Source organism: Mesocricetus auratus, unplaced genomic scaffold (assembly GCF_017639785.1).
Source record: "Mesocricetus auratus isolate SY011 unplaced genomic scaffold, BCM_Maur_2.0 Super-Scaffold_100676, whole genome shotgun sequence".
In the NCBI taxonomy this organism is placed as follows: Eukaryota; Metazoa; Chordata; class Mammalia; order Rodentia; family Cricetidae; genus Mesocricetus; species Mesocricetus auratus.
In genome coordinates, this window is record NW_024429266.1 from 164,437,944 (window position 1) to 164,460,578 (window position 22,635).

Below are 22,635 nucleotides of genomic sequence, written 5' to 3' on the forward strand. Positions count from 1 at the left end.
AAGAAAAGAAAAATTTCAAAAGTAACTAAATTTGGTTGGTTACGCTAAACAAAAGAGAAAATTTTGCAAGGATACAGGAGCTTAAATGATCAAATAAGAGATAAAAGATGAAAAAATTTGGGCAGGATCAACAGGTCAACTTGGAAACTCTCTCTGATATCCCCGCCCTACCTGAAGGTAGATATTACTAAGTATCCTGGAGATAGGTCACATGGTAAGGAACCGAGAATGACTCTGGCTTGCCAAAATCTGAATTTCTCAACCCAAGCTCTGAATGGAACCAAGCTCTATCAAAACACGCATCAGGAAGCACATTCACTATCAGCCAGACCTCCAGGTGAGACGACAGTTCCTTTAAAAACCTGTCTCCTGAAGACCAGAAGCCAGAAGCCCATGTCTGGGCTCATTTCTTGTGGGACACTGAGATAATACACAATTATTATTAAAGTTTCACATGTATAATTAGGTCACTGAGTAGCAATCACAAGTGGCATAACTAAGTATCCTATAAACAACAGAATATTTCTCACAATTCTGGGACTAGATAGTGAGTTTCAGGTCAAGACAAAATGTCCTGTGCTCTTTTCTCTCATTTTCCTCTGGAAACTGCAAGATAGCTTATGGGAGGACCTTTCACCAGGGCGAATCCCTCTCATGAAGATTGTTCTGTGACTAGTAACATCCAGTGACCCCACACACCATTGCCATGAAACTGGGGTGAGGCAGTTCAGCATGTGAGTTGAGGGGGCACACAGGCACCCACACCATAGCCTCATTATAAATCAGCATGTTGCATCTTCATGCCCCAAAGAAGCTTCTCATTTAAAAGGGATGCAGAAGTGTAAAAAAAATAGAAAAGTATTCCTCTATCACTCAGAATGAAGAAAATTAGTTATAGCTTTAAAAAATACTTCTTTGTGGATGTGTCACTTCAGCTTTATGTCCCTGTCACTTGTGTTAATAAGAAAAAGTTGAAAATTATAGAACCCGTTAGCACTTGTGAAGGAGTCTTGTTGTATGTGCCTTTGAATCTGAGCTCCTGTGGAATTACTCTGTTTTGTCTTCTAGTGACAGTGATGAAAAGCCTCTCAAAGGAAGCCTTCGGTCCTTGAATAGGAACATGCAGCCCACAGAGAGTGCTGACAGCTTAGTGGAATATGGAGAGGGTGACCACTCCATATTCAATGAAGATGGATCTTTTATTGGTGCCTATACAGGAACTAAAGAGAAGGGGTCTGTTGAAAGCAATGGAAGTTCGACAGCCACGTTCCCACTCCGGGCATAAGCACAGAAGGTCACACACCATGGCTGGCTAGCCCAGACATCCCCAGTCTCTTCTGGGGAGCAAAGCCTTTTACAGAGGAGTGGAAACACATGTCTAGAGGTTGACATTCTGAAATTCTGCAATTTTGCTCAGAAAAATAGCACTGCCTTCAAAAAGAAAAAAATATGAGATGCCAAACACTTCAGGCCTATGTTTCATTTTTGGTTTTGTTTTTGGGTGCTCAAAATGAAGAACACAAAACAAATCTTGTACTTAGATCCACTTTGACTCAATCCAAAGTTCCTGTTTCACATACTCTGCATCTGCCTGGTTTCCTGTTCATTGTGCGTGCATTAATGTTGCTAACTGTGTGGGTTTCTCTCTGGATGCACAATTGTACTTAGTTTTTAAGAACTGTTTTAGTGACTTTGATTCACGACAGGAAAGGAGATTGTAAGCAAGCAAGCTGGTTATTTAAAATGTAAAAAGGAATATGAATGTTTATTAAATACTTCATGGAATCTATATAGTCTAAAGTTATTATTTAAAATTTTAGTAGTAAAAGTCATAGATGATCATGCAACTTGTATTTATTGAGCTCCTAACTATTTGCCCAGAGGCTGCCATGTATATGCAGAGTTACAACATTTTCAATTTCTGTAAGATTTAATTTCTGTCAGTATGGTAACTCTGCATCTCTCTCTCTCTTTCTCTCTCTCTCTCTCTCTCTCTTCCTGTTTTTAAACTTGGACTAACTGGAGCTGCAGGAGTGATGGTCAGGAGTTGTTTTAAAAACAGAGAGATGCTGATGATTGTATTTTGTATCTTCTTTTGTATGTTCACAGCTTTCAGCCTTTATGTTTATATACTGGTACCCTTGGATGTATTTCATTAATGCATTGTACATATTATATTAATATTTACACAGTTTAAAACATAGTGTTTTATTTTGAAGTGAGAAAGAGAACATTAGTAGGTATGACTGTACAGCTAGAGTGTATATAGTAGGATGCTGTTTTCATTCTTCTGGGGATAGATACAATAACCTGGGGTTCCAAATTCAAGATTATATGAAGAATTGGATTCTGTGTTTGTATTTCTCTACTTCACATGATCTCAAAATAAAATACAACCATGTAGGGAAATGAATTAATATTTTTCAAAATAAGTTTTGGAGTGGATTAGTGCCCCAGTTCCCCACAAAGAAAACTATTTACAGTAGAAATTCTTCTATACCATTTAGTTTATATCATATTGTAAATGTATTTGCAGTGGTATCATCATTTTAATGTTTTGCTTTGTCAGTACAGTGTCCAGGAATTTATTTTCTGGCATGCGGGCTACCAGTTCATCTAAAATGTTACAGAAGTTTTAGAGTGGTTTAGAAATGCCTTGAAAGACTCTGAATACATATAAGTAAATAATTATTTGCTCTCTCATATAACAGAAACTTTTAACCTCACTGTTAAATATTAACTATGTTAAGTGATTCAGTTCACAGATTTAACTTTACTGTGTGTAATTGTTGGATACACCACTCAGTCTTCATGTTTAATTGGCATGATGCATTATGTTGTTCGGGGGTTAAAATCATGGATATGTAAAATTACCAATGCAGTAATGTACATGAAAAATACATTTTTATTTCACACATCTTCCAGAATGCATAGGCAGGAAAAGCTTGTTTCAAAACCATGGACCCCAGTGTTTGGCTACTCACCTGGAAGTAGCAAATGAAAGGGGGGAGACATCTTTGTGCTCTAGCCTGTATGAATGTAAGGGTCCACACTTCCAGCTGTGCAAACTGATCTCCAGCTCCATCTGATGACTAAGGCACAGACTGTTGGAGAAGTCATCATCATGTGCTACTTTTGTGGGAGGAACTGTGGTACTGAGCTTCATAGAAAATAAAGGATGTCATTGACAGTTAATTATGCTAACATTCTGTCTCCTCCTTTTTGTCATCAGTCAAAATGTTGTTTGGAAAAGGTTGCACATGAGTTGAAAATAATATCCAAAATCTAGAATAGATTCATTAAGAATTTAACAAGCATTAAGTCAAAAGTTAACACGAATACTTATATTTTTGTTCCAAATGGACTTCATCATTCTTTTGTTAGCTGCTGTAAAATGAGACTGTGTTATAACACCTTTTGCTAGCCTCTGTGAACTTCTAAATACTATTGGGCTTCATTCTGTTGTAAATCTTCAATAGAGCAGGACAAGGTTCATGGATTGCTTTCATTTTAATTATAGACGTGTATTATTCAATATCTTCAAATGAGAACAAATCCAGTAGGTTAAGGTGGATTCAATTCTTTTTCTCTCTTAGACAATGAGTGGCAGACTCTGTGAAGTGAAATGCTGATTACAAATGGGCAATAATTATTTGGGAAATGCCCCCTGAGTCGTAAATTTTCTGTAGTAACGTTATGTAGTCTACTGACATATGATTTTAATGTAAGTGATTGTATATAATCTCAAGGATTGTAGATGGGGATAGGTTCAGAGAGAGCTGCTCGAGGGTCAGGAAAAATCCGTGTTCTCTTCCAGGGTCCAGCACTGACTTTACGTAGAATCCTTAGGCAGGTTGCTGAACTGCTTCACTTCAAACTGTGCTACAAAGTGCTAATGTTCGCTATCACAGGGTGTTCTTTTGTACAAAGAAAATTTACAAATGGTAAAATCTAAGATGCCTTTTAACTTCATAATCCAACCTGTAATCAAATTATGTATCAAAAAATCGCCCCCACATACACCAACTCAACTTTTCCCCCTCTAAGCACATAAATATATTTTTATAGGAAACAGATCTACAGAAAATAAACTAAATCTACTGTTAAGCAAGGAGTACGATTTGCACATGACATTGAAAATTATTAATCAGAAGAAAGTTAAGCAGGGTCTTTGCTATATAAAAGCGTTTTCCATTAATTCTGCATGTGTATTTATAAGATGTGAAAGCAGTAGATTTATTCTCTTGGTGTAAAGGCATCTGATATTTTAGATGTACCCATGTTTTTAAAAAACTGTAGAGCACAATGGACTTAATGCTATTTTATACTCATGGAAGAGATAGAGAACAATAAGGAGAGATGTTGGCTGATTTTCTAAGTATTTAAAACATTTGCCAATGGAAACCCTAAATATGTTTACATGCCATGAAGGTGTAATTCTTGTAACAACTTTAAATTGATTGTAATAGGACTGGTTTGTGGTTTGTGGTAGTAGATATATCCTTGTGTTCCTATAGTGAGATTAGTAGGACTGAGTCAAAGCTACTTTGTTTTGTCTTCAATTGACTGTGTTGTCAAAGAGGCAAAAAACACAGAGAGCAGGCTCACTGGTTAGCTTTTCTGTTCTTACTTAGATTAGTGTTCACAGTAGATCTTTACTCAAATGTGTTGGTGTTGTAGATGATGTTTGTAATGCTTATGGATATGTATGGTTCAAAACTATTTTCATTACACATGGAATTCAGCTTTGAAATAAAAGTTTGACTTCATGTACTCAAAAGATGTCTGTGTCACTTTCTATCAAATTAAAGGAATAATTTACATTTTTTGAGCTTCATCTTGGTTCCTGCTGATTCTGAAAATATACATGAAGTATAAATTAAGTTTGAAGCAGTGTAAGTAAAATATTTTATTTGTATCACTGTGTTTAAATACAGATGACTTGATGTCATCACGGTCTAGAAAACATAACAATCAAGTTCACAGTTGCAATCAGTGCAGATTTAATGTGTATATATTTTCAGCTGGCTTATTTTTCAGGAAAAATGTATAAATGTGTCCTTTTAATAACATATAATATCTTATATACTCAAAATGGATAAAAGTAAATTTTGTCAGACTCTTTTAAATATGGGATGCCCTATTTACTGAGTATTTTGATATTTAAAATATTTTGCTAAGTACCTTAGACACCTTATCACCTTTTACCTGAAAACAATGAAATCAATGAGTCAATTAATGTTACACAGTCATCTAAGCCAAGAAATTAAACCTAGGCCATTTGATTCCAAAACCTGTAGTTTTTATACTGGTCTGTTTTTATTTCCTCACTGCTTTACATTGCCTTAAAAATGCTTATGGAAGGTGCATTGGGCTTATTGTGAACCTGCCGGACATGGTGACAAATGATTTGGTTTTAAAATGCTTTGTGAAGACATGGAGGAGAAGGTGAAAATAATATTTTGTCAAACAACTGAATGTGAGGATCAAAAAGTAATAGGCATTCAGAAAAATCAGTTGTTTGCAAGAGAATTGGGAATACTAGGTTTCATTGATACTTCTTAGGAACTGAAAAATGATTTAACCCTCTTCCTAGGGCTGGCATCCACAGGATATCCTTGCATGTTTTTAATTGGTATTTGTGTTGCCCTATTAGAAATAATAATCTACAATGGAGTGTAGCGAGAGGTTCTTTGTCCGGGCTGGTCCTGTGGCCCTCAAGCCCCCAATAAACACACAGACACTATGTTAGTTACATACCTGTTGGCTGGTGTCTAGGGCTTCTTATTGGCTAGCTCTGTCTGAGTTATTAACCCATTTCTATTAATGTATTTCCACGTGGTCTTCTCTTACCAGAGAAGGGTCTGAATGTCTAACTCCTTTGGCGGCTCACGTGGTGCCTCTTCTGTTGGGTGACTCTTCTCTGCCTACCTTTCCCAGAATTCTCCTTGTCTCCTTTCCTTGCCTATCTTTCTGACTTATTTGCCAACAGTATTAGCAGTGCTTTATTCATCAATCAATAAGAGAAACATACATACAGAAGGACTACTCCATCAATAGTGCCTCTACCGCCCTTTGCTATTCTCATTTGCTTTCTTGTAAAATACCACACAGATTTTTAAACAATACACTACTGGATTCATGGTGTTATTCATGGTGTTCTGCTTATGGCGAGCCCTTACGGCTAAGTCAGCTTTAAGTCAGATAAGCAGTATTTCTTAAGGTTACTTAGTGTGTTATGTTGCTGACCGTTTTGTACTACAACTTGTGTGCATCCTTCTTACAGGACATACATAAGGTGAGAAAGCCTAAATATGTTGTTTCTTGAAAGAAACATTTGAATACTAAATAATGTACTGTACTTCAAATAGATATATTGCTTTTTTGTGGAGGAGGTATAATGTTTATTGGCTGATCTCTGTGTAACAATGTAAAATTTAATGTTTGCAATAGTGATTCTCAAATTACTGATTCTATAGAAAATAATGATTTAATTAAAACCAATAATACTTTGGAAATGCTGATACAAAATCATGAAATTGATGGATTTTGTACATTGCTAACTGCTGAAAGAATACGGTAAGAAAATGTATAGGAGCTAATATTTCTTTTGCTGGTTCAAAGGTTTTTCTCATTCTATTGTCTGCCTAAAATTTTTTGTCCTTTCCAGAGTTCGATTGCCATGTCCAGACAGATGGTTTCAATGCTAATGTTCTTTTGAAACATGACGTTTATATATGTGACTTTTTTGGTAAGAAACAAATTTTACACACAATAATGAAGGCTTAACTCTTCCAAACCTGAGAATGGTGTCACTGGTCAGTGTCCATTCACACAAGCTGAAAACATGCCATTGTGCACAGGAAGTTGTACTTGAATGCATGCCTTACAGGCTCTGTTGCTGTTTTCCCTATGAGTCTGCTGGATCTTCCTCCTCTCTGCACCCTGAGCACCGTAGATGGATGCCTCTTTGCTATTTTTTTTTGTCTGCTTCAGTTCCCCCTCTAATCTGGTCTCTACAATCCACAGACGCAGTTTTTTGTTTAAAAACATTTTTTTTATTTATATGCATGTCTGTCTGAGTGTATGACACATGTGTGTGGGTGCCCACAGAGGTTATTACAAGGGTGTCTGATCCCTAGCAAATGGAGTTAAAGTCACCTATGATAACAGATATGGGTTCTGGGAACCAAACTCGACTGAAGGCCAGAAAATGCTGTTAGCCACTGATGTATCTCTGCAGCTCAAAGGTGATTATAGAGGTAGGTACAAATATTCTCACAATGTTTCTTTACTGTGAACATGGGAAAAGAGAGTGGGTAGCTATCTCATTTAAAAAGCAGAAATCTTAACTTTCCAAGTCTATACATAATTCTTAGATCTTTTCTGACTTCATCCTAGCTTTGAGAATTGTATCAATCATTACCACTTCTTTCCTGCTTTGAAATCTCTAGGTCCTCATCAATCTTGTGTAAATCTCCACTAAAGTAAGGAACTTGGAAAGACTGAGGTACACAGTGCTTAGGACTTACCTTGCCTGGGATCTTTCCTTTGTATTATGGCATAATATTCAATGAGGCTGCCCAAAGACTATGATACTCAGCTGAGAAACATTAGGAAGTTAATTCCTAATAGGGTATTCATTTACCTACTCTAGAAAGAGACATTATCCTTCAACATTATCTCCTACCCTCCCTCCTTTTACCTTTCATTACATGGCATGGCCTCAAGGGAAATAGCAATTCCTAAATGGTGACCAACTCAGTCATGGCCTTCTTTTGGATAGGTATTGTTCCTGTCTCTCTTTTCCCCTCATGTTGGATACATGGGCTAACACTCCATATTAAAGGAGTATTTTGTAGACTGGTAGCTGCATGTTTTGTCCTTAGGATCCCAGGCTAAACTTTCTGTCCTTTATCAGTCCCTTATGTCCACCAAGTTCCTTCCCATCTGAAGACCTTGATATTTTTCCCTTGACAGAAGATTCAGTAATCTGTTTAAGCTGAATATAATTTCTTTAGGGAAGCCTCCTAAGACTTTCAAAACTAGGTCAAATCTTATTTTAGGACATACATGTCTTTGTTATTCAGCATTAATCATCTTGTGGTTTTGATTTTTTTGGGGTATTTGAATACTATCTTTTTCTTCTGTAAGTTTAGAAGCTCCACAAAGCCAGGAGATTCATCATCTTCCTTTTCATTGGAAAATACTACCCATTTAGCACAACGCTGCTTCTCTGATGGGCAATCATTGAATGTCTGTTAAATAGAAGCAGTCTGTAGAGGCAGAGGCAATATTTACAACCTTGAATGCCTTTGAGATCATTTCAAATATTTGCATGGAATCAAACTGTGTGTAATCCTGGCTACTTTAACCCTGGTTGTTCTAAAGCAAGGTAAGTGTTTCCATCACTCACCAAGAGCTCAAGCCTTGCTACTCAAAGAGCATGAATATAACAATGGAAGGACCAGAGGATGGGAAGCAGTACTTTGTGTGAGGCTGGCCTCTGGTTATGACATGGATATTGCACACATGAACCCACAGCAGCTAGCTGTGCTTACCTCCACAAACCTATCTGAAATCAAGCCAGTTAAAAGTTTCGGCAAAGAAAGAGGGAGTTCCCAAGGCCTCAACCCTAGGTGAGGAGCTGTTGGCAGTTCATAGCTTCTGGTGAAGAATGAGTCACCCTTCATTCTTCTTCTTTTTTTCTTAAATATTTTTAAGACTGTTTTATGGGTAGGGAATTCCAAATCATGCATCTCACTCCCACTCATTTCCAGTCCTGCCATGCTTGCCCCCTGCCCTTGTAGTCCTCCCAAAAGAGAAGAAAGATAAATAATGATTGAAAAAACAACACTTCCATCGTACCCACCTCTCCATCACATATTTGTTTACCATAGTTGCCTTGAAAGCTGCAGTATGTCATGTGGTGCACCTGCTTGCCCAAGCATTTTTCCTTGCAAGTATTCAGTGCACTGAGTTGTTGAACTTGTTCAATGCCTCTGGCTTCTGCTATGCTTTAAATAGTGGGTCCTCACTGAGACTCCCATTGGATAGCCTGCTGTTGCCCCAAGTCACAGAGGCCCTGCAGCTATGATTCAATAGGACCAGAACCTTTACAAACTTCAGCAAGTCATAGATGGGCTAGATGTTGAGGTGGGTCAACTCAAAGCACTGGATGTGGGCCTAGGTGGTAACCCAGGCCTTGCAGAGATGCCCGCCCTGAGGGGGGGCAGCATTCCTATGCCCCCACTACTGGGACCAGTTCTCTTGTGAGGGACAGAGTCATCTCTCTTCCTGCCTGGGTGAGTCCTGCTCAGCATGACCCTTGGATATCAACATGGCTTTAAGTGACAGTCCAGACCATGGCCAAATGATTGGTCTTGGGTGGCTGCATGGCATTAGACATCTACACAAACCAAACACAGCCACTGACATCAGCAAAAACCCCAGATGCAGTAGGGTAACAGACTCAGCCCTCTGGGGTAGCACTGGCTGTCCAGCACATAACATGGCCTCAGGTGGCAAAGTAGGCCACTCACATTATTCTGTTGCTCAATGCTTCATGTCTCTGTCACATGGTCAACTCTGCTTCTCTTTCTCTTCCATTCCTCTACCACACATTTGCTCATCATAGTGGCTGGCTGCAGTCTACCTCTGACCACTGTTTCTGCCCCCCTGCATCATAAGCAGCAGGTAGGCTACTAGCTTCTGTCCTTAACTGGCACAGGAGACACCATGAGCATGAGTCACCTTTCTTTTAAAGTGTGGCCACTATTAAATTCTGTATGATCCAGCTGATAAACTCGCTCCCATTTTTGTATAGATAAACTATTTGGAATCATTGGTCCACAAAATATTCAATAAATAAGTAAATACAAGAAAGAAAACATGAAATTGGGAGGAAGATTTGATTCTTTTCCTAGGGGTGTTGAAGTAGGGGAGTGAGGGTAAAGATGACTAAGATACAAAGTATATGTGTATTTGAATTTCTATGAGTAAATTTAAAAACTAAAAACAAACCATTTGTTTCTCTTTTGAACACTCACTTTATGTCCTAGAGCCAATGTACCGAAGCCATCACTGTGAGCAGTGCTACATCCAAGGCATATTTTAAATCAATTATACTTCTGCACTGCCCTTCTTGTGTTAACTGGGTTATTGTCACTTATTTCTGTGGTTTAAGGTCACTTTTCATAGGAGTTTTTTTTCCGATTGTCAGGCAGGTCCTATGTTAAGATCATCATCATCTCATTCCTGATAGCAATCATTAATGTAGTATTTTAAGTTTTTATATGATTTCATTCTTTTTTTAATTACAGACTAATTTCCCTAAGAGTAACAATTGTGTTCTTGGATCACTGTTGTCATGCTAGGAGTTGATCCCATCTTATCATCCTGATGCTAATCATATAAATTAATTATACAAACAAGAAAAAAACACAATAAATCATATTAAGGCAAAAATCTAATCTTCTCCTCAAAATTTACTGACTCATATTCTTGTTTTGTTTTGCTTTTCTTACAGTTAGTGTTGTAATGGCTCCAATAAAAAAAAACTTTGTACAGCTCACAAACACACAAAACTACATGTACTAAAAGCAGGGCTAAGTATAGTGGAATGATAACTTTTTATTTATTTTCTATATTATTTTGACTATAAAAAATAAATTTAAGGGGTGGGAGAGATGGCTCAGGAGTTAAGAGCACTGGCTGCTCTTCCAGATTACTTGGTTCTGTTACCAGAACTCACATGGCAGCTCAAACTTTCTGTAACTGCAGTTTCAGGGGATCTGATACCTTCTTCTGGCATCTGAGGACACTAGGCACACACATGACATAAAGACATACATTTAAACAAAACACTCATAACAGATTTAAAAAGGAAAATAAAATGAAATGAAAATTAAATTTAACAGAATCACTTCACTGTAGACCTCTGCCTAGCTGTGTCTTTTCATTTCTGAGTTCATGACAATAAAGTGATCCCATAACATTATTTTGCCTTTTAAAAGCCTTTGTGGAAAGAAAGTTGACTATTTTCTAGGATTATTAAGTCAGGCACTACAGTTACAGAGTAGTACTTATTTCTATATGTACTCTGTCAATGTCTGGTAAGTATCAGTAAGTTTCAAATGGTAAGGTTAACTTCTATACATGCTGCATAGTTGGGAGGTTATTGTAGATTTAGGACTGTAATATGTAATGTGATTTGCTGAGTACAGTATTCATGGTGTAAAACATTTTTCCATGGAATACGGGAATCAACTGTTTTAAAGGAAATTTAGAATTTACAACTCATGCCCTAGATTGCTTAGCTGAGGAAGTCTCAAAGTAAGATAAAAAATAAGTTAATAAAGCATGCTTTTGCTCTCCCACTCTTTCCCACAACCAGCCCATTCACTCATGTTCTCATCCCCTCTCCCCTCTCCTTTGCTAGTTCCCTCGCCCCCAGATTACTCAGGAGATCTCACATAATTTCCCTTCCCAGAGTGATCCATGTGTCCATCTTACAGTTCTCCTTGTTACCCAACTTCCCTGGAGCTGTGGTTTGTGGTCTTGTTATCCTTTGCTTTCCATCTAATATCCACCTATGAGTGAGTAGAGAGAACCACCATGGGATTAGGAAGAAACCTGGTGCTAGGGAAGTTCCCCAGAATCCACAAGGATGGCCTCAACCTAATACTAGTAGCAATAATGGAGACTGAACACACCAACTATCATCATAGAGCCTTCATCCAATAATTGACAGAATCAGAGGCAGAGACTCAAAACCAAGAACCAGGCTGAATTCTAGGAATCCAGTCAAAGAGAGGGAGATGGGAATGCATCCGCAAGGGAGGTCAAGGCATGATGGAGAAGTCTACAGAGACAGCTGAACCAAGCTGGTGGAAACTCATGAACTCTGGACCAACAGCTCATGAACTAGGCCCTCTACATGTAGGAGACAATTGTTAAGCTTGGACTATCTGAGGATCCATCCCTGGTGCATGAGATAGCTTGTTGGAGACCATTCCCTAGGGTGAGATGCTATGCTCAGCATATACCCAAACTTTATGTCCCAGACTTTGTTGACTCCTCAAGGAGGCCCTTAACAGTGAGGAGGAGTCTAGTGGAGGTGGGGTAGGAGCTAGGGGAGGTGGAAGGAGAAGTGAGAGGAAGAACTGATCGGAATGTAAAATGAAATTTAAAAAGTATAATTAAGAAAACAGAAATAATAAAGGCTGCAGTTAAAAGATTTAGCCACTAGATGGGAGTGTTTCGAAGCTTAGAAACAACCTCTTGAAATCATTCTGTGGTCCATTTCTTTTTCTCTATTCCTTCATTTTTTTTGTTGTATCGCCATCACTGGCTGCTTTTTTCTTTGTATGTACTAGGGTTTGTTTACTCTTCTTTAACGTCTGAACTATTGTCTCATTGTAACTATATTACACTTTATTTAATGCAAATGTAGAAAGTTAAGGTCATTTCTAACCTTGAAGGGTGTTTTTTAAATATTAACAAAGTATGACAAAACTACATCTTTTAATATCAAAGATACAAATAAAAAGTTGCAGTTTACCACTCTTAATTCCCTTAGAAATAGATAGAAGTGATTCTGAATTGTTTAAGCTATCACAAACTTTTAAACAGATTAAAATGGCTCAGATTCTTTTTAATATGCATAAATAACCCAGATACAAAAATAACAAAGTTAACCATGCACACCTAGAAATAATGGCATGCTGTTAAGGCTTAGGTTTTTGTTGTTGTTGTTTGTTTGTTTGTTTGTTTAGAGTTATTTCATGTGTATGGGTGTTTTGTGGGCATGTATATCTCTGTACCACATTTGTCCCTCTTGTTCATATGAGCCAGAAGATGACATTGGATCTTTTGGAACTGAAGTGATAGGTTGTTTTAAGTTGCTACATAGGTGCTTGAAACTGAATGCCACCTTCTGCAAGAACAAGTGCTCTTAGCCACTGAACCATCTCTCCAGCCCTTATTGTTTGGATTTTAAGTTTCTCTCACATACTAAAACCTTGATTGCAGTCCTGTGGTATCATTGGAGAATGGTGAAAGGAGGGTAAGTTACAGAGACTGTGACTAGAGGGACCACAGTCTCACTTCTCCTGTTCTCTTTGCTGCCCCCTGCTGTGGTACAGTGGTTTGGTTCCACTGCACCCACTCCACCTTCAGGTTCTATTTTCCCACAGGTCCAAAAGCAAGGATTCAGGTTGCCCTGGACTGAAGCTGCTGAAATAGTGTCAGGGTCTGGCCTGTATCAGTCCTACGCTATAGGGGTCATCTATCCTGGACTGATGTCTTTAGCCCTGTGTTTTGAACCAGCCAAACAGCCCTGGGTCTGACCCTGAGTGGGGGAGTGTGGATCAGGGAAGTCCTAGCTGCCCAATGGTGTTAAGAACAAGACAGAGACATCTTGTCATTTCAGGAGGGCTCTCAGTTCATACTGGAGACACTGGTTTATTCAAGCTTCCTCTTAAATAGCTTTCTAAATGCAGGGGTACTGGCAGGAGACATCTATTATCATGTATATAGGGCTGACTAGGAAACATTTCCTTTAACCCTAGAGATGGTCCTTGTATGTACATACACAAACCCTCAGACCTCTCATAGGCAGTCTCACTAGTCTTCAGGTGTGTCTCACTGGCCCCCAGACAAATCCCACTAGCCCCCATTATGGGTGTGGGGCCTAGGTCTATTGTTACACAAACTAGAATCCATCAAAAAGACAATAGGAGATTCAAGTTCCTGGAATTGAGCTGATGGCCTATATATTAATATTATATTCAGGCCCAACAAAATAGTAAATCAACACAAAACTCTTCTTCCTTTTGGTTTGTCTCAGATACTTTTTCGGGTCTGGAAAACCGATGAAAGCCTTACCAACAGCACCTGCCTTCTTTACAAATAAAGGAAAATTTCAGATATGTCAATACCTTGGAAGTTTTTCATAAAGCTAGAAACTTAACATACTTATCGTTATTTTGGTAACTCCACATTGAAGAATAGGGCATTTAAAGAAGTTTTGTGTCTTGTCAAGAATTGTAACTAAGAGAAATCTGACTTGAAATGTGGGCTGGCTAGTTTTATGTCAATTTTACATGAGCTAGAATCATTCAGGAAGAAGGAATTTCAGTTGACATAATGCTCCACTTTATGAGTGCGTGGACAAGCCTGCAGAACATTGATGACTGACATGTGAGAGTCCAGATCATTGTTTATTTTCATAACTGGCAAGGGGCTCCTGGGTGCTATGAAGAAGCAGGCTAAACAAGTCTTAGGGAGCAAGGAAGTAAGCAGTACTCCTCCATGGTCTCTGCACAGACTCCTGCATTGAGTTCCTGGATAATGAAATATGATGTGGATCTGTAAGCTGAAATAAATGCTTTCTTTTCCACATGGTGTTTTATTACAGCAATAGTAACCCTAACTAACAGAGAAATCTGTCACAGGTTTATAGTACATTGATGTGACAGACTAGACATGGCAATGTTTTGGTGGGGATTATTATGGTTGCATTTCATGTCAGCTTGAAACAAATTAGAATTAACTGAGTAGGTAGTCCATCCTAAAAACTGTCCCAATTGCCTCTGAATGTTGTGGGAAGTCCCATTCCAACTGTGGCCAGCAGCCCCAATAAGAAAAAAGTTTATTCTGCCTGTTGCTCCCCTGACCTTCCCTCTGGCTGCTGGACTTGGCTTCACCAATTATTGATCTGGTTGTTGATACCTTCTCTGAGAACAGAATCAGTCTTTCCAAGGTTCCATCATGCAATGGGAACCACTGGCTCTTCAGGAGCTTCCTGGTCTCCTGGCACCAGACTGGGACTACTGGAACACCCTGCCTTGTGGACTGAGTAACTAGGGGTCATTACCCACTAATGAGAGACAGTTGTTCTGGGCTAGTCCAATTGTTGAGACATCCAGCCTCAAGGACTGACCAACCACCAAGTTTTCAGCATCTCTGCTGTCATTTAGCCAATGTTTCTATTTCAAAACTCACTAAATAATTTCTAGTGTGTGTGTTTTGGGGGTGGGGTACCTTCACCTATTTCTCTGTTCTTCTAGAGAACCCAGAGTGAATACAGATAAAGCACTGTTGTCACTTACATATCGAAATGTGAAATATTTTTATGTTAATGCTTCCAGGTCTCTTAACATTCTGAAACAGCACCAGGTATACTTATTACCTGCAAGCTTTTTAAGATACATTATGAATCCATCCCCTGTAAAGAGCCAAGGAACAGCACAGGAAGTTGCTTTCTTTTTGTTTAGTCTTGTTTTTCAAGACTGGATTTCTCTGTGTAACAGACCAGGCTGGATTGAAACTCACAGAGATCAGGCTGCCTCTGCCTCTGCCTCTGCCTCTGCCTCTGCCTCTGCCTCTGCCTCTGCCTCTGCCTCTGCCTCTGCCTCTGCCTCTGCCTCTGCCTCTGCCTCTGCCTCTGCCTCTGCCTCTGCCTCTGCCTCTGCCTCTGCCTCTGCCTCTGCCTCTGCCTCTGCCTCTGCCTCTGCCTCTGCCTCTGCCTCTGCCTCTGGAGTGCTGGGATTAAAGTCATATGTCATCACATATAGCTGAGAAGTTTCATTCTTATCTAGCTTCTTGTTGATGCTCCTGACCAGGAAAATATACCTGAAGACTCAAAGACCTGTAAAAATGCATCTGTGTAAAAACAGCTAACACTGAAAAAAATTGAAGAAGTTGGAAAGTAATTCTTAAGTATAATGGTCTTTGATTGATTTTTTGATATTTCTGTTTTGAAAATGAAGTACCATCAGAATAAAAACACTCATTAAGGTTTTATAATTTCAAATTTCTGAGATAAACTTCCTATCATGGTGTCTTCATTTTTCCTTCCTGAGACAAGGTCCTATTCTTGCTTGTTCTCTCTTAGCATTTTCAGGACCTCTACCAGGTCCCCAGTTCACAGGTGCAGCAGACTCCACAGTGACAGAAAATATCATTACTTTTATTTTCATGTCTTTTTTTACTCCTTAAAATTCTAGGCAAGAAAAATTTGATTTATGTCATAAAGCTAATTATTTTAAAATTTTGACCATACACAAGAGATAATTTGAGGTATTTGAGAAGTTGTACAGTGGTTTGAAAATCACTCAGCATCTATTTTGGCTGAAAGCAAAGTAAGCGCCTGTTTCCCTCCAAAGCCCAGCAACAGACAGTCCCATTGCACAAGAATAAACAACATAGAACTTTCTTAAATCCTCCAATACCCTGACTTGGTCCCCAAGTCACTCCTATCTGCTATTGCCTATCTCCCCTGCAGCTTTTAAAGTGCATGCCCACAGCGGATTACCGTAAATCCCTTATAAATTATTTTCCATCCCCCAAGGATCTTCCACATTCTCCTTTGTATGAAAATCAAGAAAGTATGGAGCTATGGGGACACCTAGTGTGCATGATAAAATGAGCAACCAGTTTTCATGAAAAATGTACCAGGGCAGAACTCTGTACACACTAGTGTAACTGTCCAGTCAAAAGTGCCTACATTAGCACTTTCTCCTGAAAACAAGATTTACCCAAAGGGTAGAATTCCTTCTTATTCTTCAGGGTTTGCCATATCATTAGAAAAATTTACATCCTTGTTTTTAGATGTGGCAGTTCAAAGGCAACAATGTAGCAATAAAATTTAAAAGTAAAAGGCAGTACACAATTAGGTCCTTCAGAACTGGGAAGTATTTTTTTTTAAGTCTTGCTAATATTTAGCATTGGCAATGTGAATGCTCACCTGCTTACTCCTGTCTCCTCTTTGTAATACAATTAAAGTAAGTAATGAAGTCACTTTGCCATATGAATCCCAGGGTATGATAAACTCAGAGAGACATTTACAACTTTGAGCTTCCTACTTTTCCTATAAGTTCAAGTGTAAGAAGGAATGCACCATACAATGGTGCCATTTTGCATTGTTATTTTAAAGGAAGGCCTGTTATGGAGATGGCATTTCTATAGTGATAAACTGTCAAAGAAAAGAAGACTGTAGACTTTAGTTAGTCCAGGAATCAATACTATGACATTATCTATGAGCCTTGATTTCATGTGCATATGTGAATTTTTTTAGGAACAGTCCTTAATAGCCTTCATGAGATTCTCAAAGGTTACAGTTTGAGCACTATTGCATCAAATAGTCAAATGTTAAGAATTTACTGAAGCCCATTTTACTCACTATGCAAAGAAATGCCTTATGTATTCAATTCTGTATTCCATCTAAGACGCTAAGGTCTAAAACAATTTAGTTTCCCAAGGCACTTTCTGTCTCATCACTCTGTATCATAACTGCAAACCCTAGAGTATCTCTCTACTGTTTGGAAACATAAATTTTCTTGCAATTGTTCTATTATACTTACTATTATTGAGGAATAAGAATCCTTGATAGAACAATAGGATAAGGACTTTAATACTATTACTATTTTATTTTATGGAATGAACCAGCAAAAGGGACTTGGACATGGTCACATTGCCTGTACATAGTGATGAAATCAAAAATGAATTCTCTGATTTACTTCTTAGTTATTTGTTTGCAGTTTGATGCTGAACTGCTTCTTCACACCTAGGTTCCCCCTAGCTTCCTGGCTGTTTTATTGTTTAATCCACTAAAGTTAATTAAGGCTTCTTGGATGAGTCTGGATAGAAAGATGCTTCCTGGGCCATGAGCAACTTACCAGTGACTACATCACTAAACAAAATGGTACCACTGACAGCAACGACTAATTGGCCAATAGTTCCTTAGTAAGTAGTAGAACCTCACAAGAGAACCGTTCTCATCCATGATGGAATATGGAATGACTCAGTCTTGTGCGTGTATTTGTTGTTACTATGTGTTCATGACTGCAGCAGCCATGCAATATGTCATGCTATTCTCCCGTCTGCTGGCTCTTACATTCTTCACTCTTCCCCATCTTCCATGATGGCTCCTAGGCAGTGGGGCTAGTAATATAGATGATCTGAAAATGCATTTGATTTAAACCTCAGGCTCTCCCAATTACTAGCTAATCAATGAACTACTAAAGACTTTAAATTCAGTGTCATTTTCTGCAATAATTCCTAGCTTTTACGTTTGTGAGGAGTAAAACATGAGAAAATTACAATTAAAATAACAAGGAATAAAATAGGTTCTTAACAAAAGATGATTTAACAATGAAGAATATGGAAGATATCATTATTGTATCAATCTTCATCCTCTAGAGAACACAGAGACAATTGGATTCACATGCACAGAGGCACATCATATATATATATATATATATATATATATATATATATATATATGAATTGTGATCTTCTATCTAGCTTTGCTTTCATTTATTAATTTGTTAATGTAATTATGGAGGCTGAGAAGTCTGAGATTTTCATTCTGCAAGCTAAGAGTCAGGAGTCACAATGATATAGTTGTAATTTGTGTCTAGTGCTGAGGAAACCAAGGAAGTCAACTATGAAATTCATGGTGTAAGTTTCAGACTGATGCAGGCTTGGCTGGAAGGTCAGTCAGACAGATAACTAATCCTGTTTTACTTGACCACCTGGTCTGCTGAGGCCTTCAACATATTAGATAAGGCCCACCTACATGAAGGAGGGAAATTGACTTTGGTAAAATTTCAGACTAACAATTCAGAGATTGAAATCCATCTACAAACACCTTCATTGGACAATAGACTTGACTTTTAAAAGATCTTCATTATACCCATTCAAGACAAATAAAGTTCAGCATGATAATTACCATGTGTTAAAAGACAGGACTAGCCATTTTGATTATCAAAATGAAAGTACTTAGAGCTGAAAAAAATCCTTATAATTGGCACTGTTTGTAAAGTCTCCTTGTGTCCGAACTACTCCTGTATCATACTTTCAATGAAGATTTTTTTGAAGCAGAAGTTGTTATGTTGAAATTCCAGCAGAGGGCTCATACATTTCTATTCTGTTCCTAAAGGTAAAGTCTCATTAATTGTTGGGGTCCTTCGTAAATACCCCTAGTGAAATCATCATGACATAAATCATAATTACCTGGAGGTTTTGCAATATATATGTATATATACATACATAAATACATATATACATAACAGTCATGACAATTAAAATAAATAGCAGAGAGTCCTGAGTACTGGTATCTAATTATAGCTCATCCTTGGGCTTCTTTTAAATGATTTATTCTTTGTCTTTGTAGTGTAAGCCAAACTTCTTAAGGAAAACAATGGAAGAGACTATATCTTTCTATAAGGAATGAGACTGTGCTCCTCATATTTTCTAAAAGGCTCTAGGAAGATAGTCAGTCACAACATTCCTGAGTCAATGACCCAGATATGTGTGTGTGTTGCCATACTTGTCTTTAATTCTTTCTCTGTAACATCCCTCCTTTCTCTGTAAGAACTTGTAACATCATAGGACACATAAAAGCTATTAGGTGCTTTCTTAAACCCCATTGTGAAACACACATTATCCAGTTATACATGTCACTCTGTTGTATAAATAATGACAGGATGTTAATCATCAATTATAAAATTTATTAGCAAATTGTACATCTTTCTACAAAGCATGTCTTGATAGTTTAAACAACAAATTTGAAAATCAATATTGTTGAAAAACTAAGATAATTGTTTTGTATATGAACTCCATCATCCATTCATCTTTGGAGAGCTGTTTTAAAGGAAAGTCACATTCAAACAGGACCAAAAGATAGTGAGAGTCCTAGAATTGATCAGTGATGCCTGTCATGTACACACAAATGTAGTGTTTTATCTTTTCTGTGTTTGAGGTGATGAATTGTAGCTTTTAAGCATCAGGGGATCCTGAATTTAACTCCTGGCATTCCCTCTCATTAAATAAGTGAAGAAGAGAAATTATCTCTTATATTTTCAGAGCCTGCATAGATTCATATCTAGAAGCTAGCATCTGGTGGCTGAGGAGGTCCCACTACTTATTTCTGTCATGGTTATCTCATTGTAGTATCCTCTAGTGGAAGAAGGACTAGAACAGGGTGAACTTATGACATTGGCTAATTTATAAGTAACCTATTTATTCATTAGTGTGACTCTCTCTGTACCTAATCATCCTCTGAAGGTTCCACTCTCTTAACACAACTACAATGGGAATTAAATTTTAACATAAATTTTGGGAACGGTCTCTCTGTCTCCCTCTCACTCTCTTCTTCTCCTTCTCTTTCTCTTCTTTCTCTCTTTCTATTTGTCTCTCTTCCTTTTGCCTCTTTCTATGCATGTGATCATTAAATACATGTAACATGGCAATAGCCATATACCAAAGAAGATTTTTTTATTTATTTATTGCTACTCTGTCTGATGAAATTACAGAAAGATGGATATTTCTTCAGTTTCATCTCAGGCTGAAGAAGTAATTTGTTGACAGAGACATTAAGAATTAATTGCAATCCTTGCTGATTATTCTCCCAGTATATCTCCTTTCAAGCAGATCTGAAGTTCAATCTCTAAAAAATTTGAAGTAGGTGGCTTTGGGATTGGGCAATGCATACTGACCTTTGGAACATCCTGACATCAAGTGGTTCACTTGCTATTCCATTTAAACTTAGTGTTCTTGAACCAATCATATTATTGGACTTCACACAAATTGCTTTATCTCTCACTAGTTTGTCATAATGTCAAAGGAATAACATGGCAAAAGCAATTTCTACATTAGACGATATTGTCTGTACAAAGTAAGAATATAGCTGATTCAATGCTATTTAATAATTCAGAAACCTTAAAATATAATTTGCTATTATCCCCATTGTTGAGACAGTCACTATTAATCTTCTTTCCTGTTTCAGATTATATTTTTATTTCATAAACAGAATATCTTGAACATTTTTTAGTCCCTTGGATTAGGTTGTAAAAAATCCATGCTGTTAAGACATTCTGGGAACCACTTTCATCTAGAATTAAGAACAGATCAAAAGATGCTGATTATACCTGAGATTGTGAGGCCTTCCAAGACCAGGGGTGTCAAAAGAATTCAGGAAGATTTCGTAATGTATGTAGCACAGGGACACTCAGCCTCTGAACTGTCAACCTGAGCCTTATATCCCCAACAGTTTTGTTGCACTCAGCCATGTGACAGGAGGGTCTAAGAGCAAAGTCAGTTTTGGCATCCTGGGAAGTCAGCTTCTGTGAAAGAGATCTTAATTGGACTCTTTTGTAAGACAGCCTGAGGACCTCGCTTTTCTCAGGAGAGCTTATGTGAAATTCCTCTAATATAAAATGAAATTGAGAGGACTCCGATAATACGTTGGCCTGTAAAATAATAAATAAATAGGAAGGGGCCGGAACACTCCTCTTGCGAACAGCTGTTCTTAGCTGGTTTTTATTAAGCAGTGCTGCATACTGCAGCGGTGGTGCCCTCCTACAGCGTGTGCTCCCTTCGCAGATGGCAGACGAAGTTGTCTATAGTTTACATTCTGTGCTTATCATGACGATAAGCTGTTTCAGCTGGAAAATCGCTATGTAGAAAAAAAAAAAGACTGTGACTTTCAGTGCCAAAAATAAGCATTTATCACTTAAAAATGTCAAAAAGAAGCCAAAGTCTTACCGTCAGTTTCCAGCTACACACATCAGATTGGGAGGTTGAATGTGCAACCTCATTATGCAGCGATCCTGCTGATCAAACATCTGACTCGAACACTTTGCCTCTCTCCAGACACACGCTTTGACGGTTCTTCTGTGGATGAGAAGCCCCCACAGCCCTTGCTCTATTTCCCTTCCAATAAACACATTTAAAATAGATTTATGAGAACAGTAGCTTCTGCCCTGTGGCCATTTGGATGGCTGTTTCTCAAAGACATGTCCCCAGATCCTGGCACTCCTCTCTGGAAATTTGGTCCTTTGGCCCAGAGAGTGGAGAAGGGAACAAAGAATTTTCAGGATGAAAGGTGTGTGGAGCTGAACGAAACTGCCTTTCCTTGGAACATCAATTGTATCAGGAAGACTTCAAAGAGAGCAGATTTAAACCCAGTTAATCTGTTGTTCTACAAATCTGTTTGGTCTTAAATGTTCTGCTTTCTTCCTCACAGCCTTGCATTTTGTGTGGGGCAGTGTGTTTATACAGTTAATAAATAGTGAGCCTGCTTGTCACTTTTTTACCTCTTAAATGGGATGGGATGTTTGCTCTCTTTCTCCATGTCTAGCGATGGTTAACTTCCGTTGAGAATCTAAAAGCATTTATTATGCAATCTCCAAACCTCTAGTTGATGGTTCCTCCTTGTTTCTTCTCAAAGATGGAAAATATCCAGTTCTCTTATTTGTTACCCAAATAAACTTCTAAATCTGTTAGCAAATTGTTGTCCTTGATGAGCCATGAGAAAAACTTTTACTTTAGTTCTTAAGCCAAATTAAAAGACACATACAGTGTATTTGTATTTGTCACCAATTAGCCCTTCTCTCCTGTTGTGTACTGTCTGTAGAATGAGCCATAATGCCTACATATTCAGTTTTGAGTGAGTGAGTTTATTAATTATATAGTAGGCCAATTAGAAGAGCATATAGCAAGAAACAGAGAGACAGACAACAAAACACTATCAACTTTCGTGCTCAAAACATGCCACAGAAACTGACTGGGGAAGTTGAGACACTCAGATATCCTTCCCATTCAAGCTTTGTCTCCATGGCTAAGCTT

General features: G+C 38.1%; 1 protein-coding gene across 5 annotated transcripts in view; it reads left to right on the forward strand.

Moving 5' to 3' along the window:
- Positions 1-4,780, forward strand: part of Chl1 (cell adhesion molecule L1 like) — a 191,325-nt gene extending 186,545 nt beyond the window's left edge. For all 5 annotated transcript variants that reach the window (XM_040739359.1, XM_013125011.3, XM_013125014.3 and 2 more), the window contains one exon: positions 1,069-4,780. In XM_040739359.1, the coding sequence (XP_040595293.1) occupies positions 1,069-1,285 (217 nt within the window). In that variant the 3' untranslated portion in view covers positions 1,286-4,780. The remainder of the gene's footprint in view (positions 1-1,068) is intronic.
- The last annotated feature ends 17,855 nt before the right edge of the window (positions 4,781-22,635 follow it).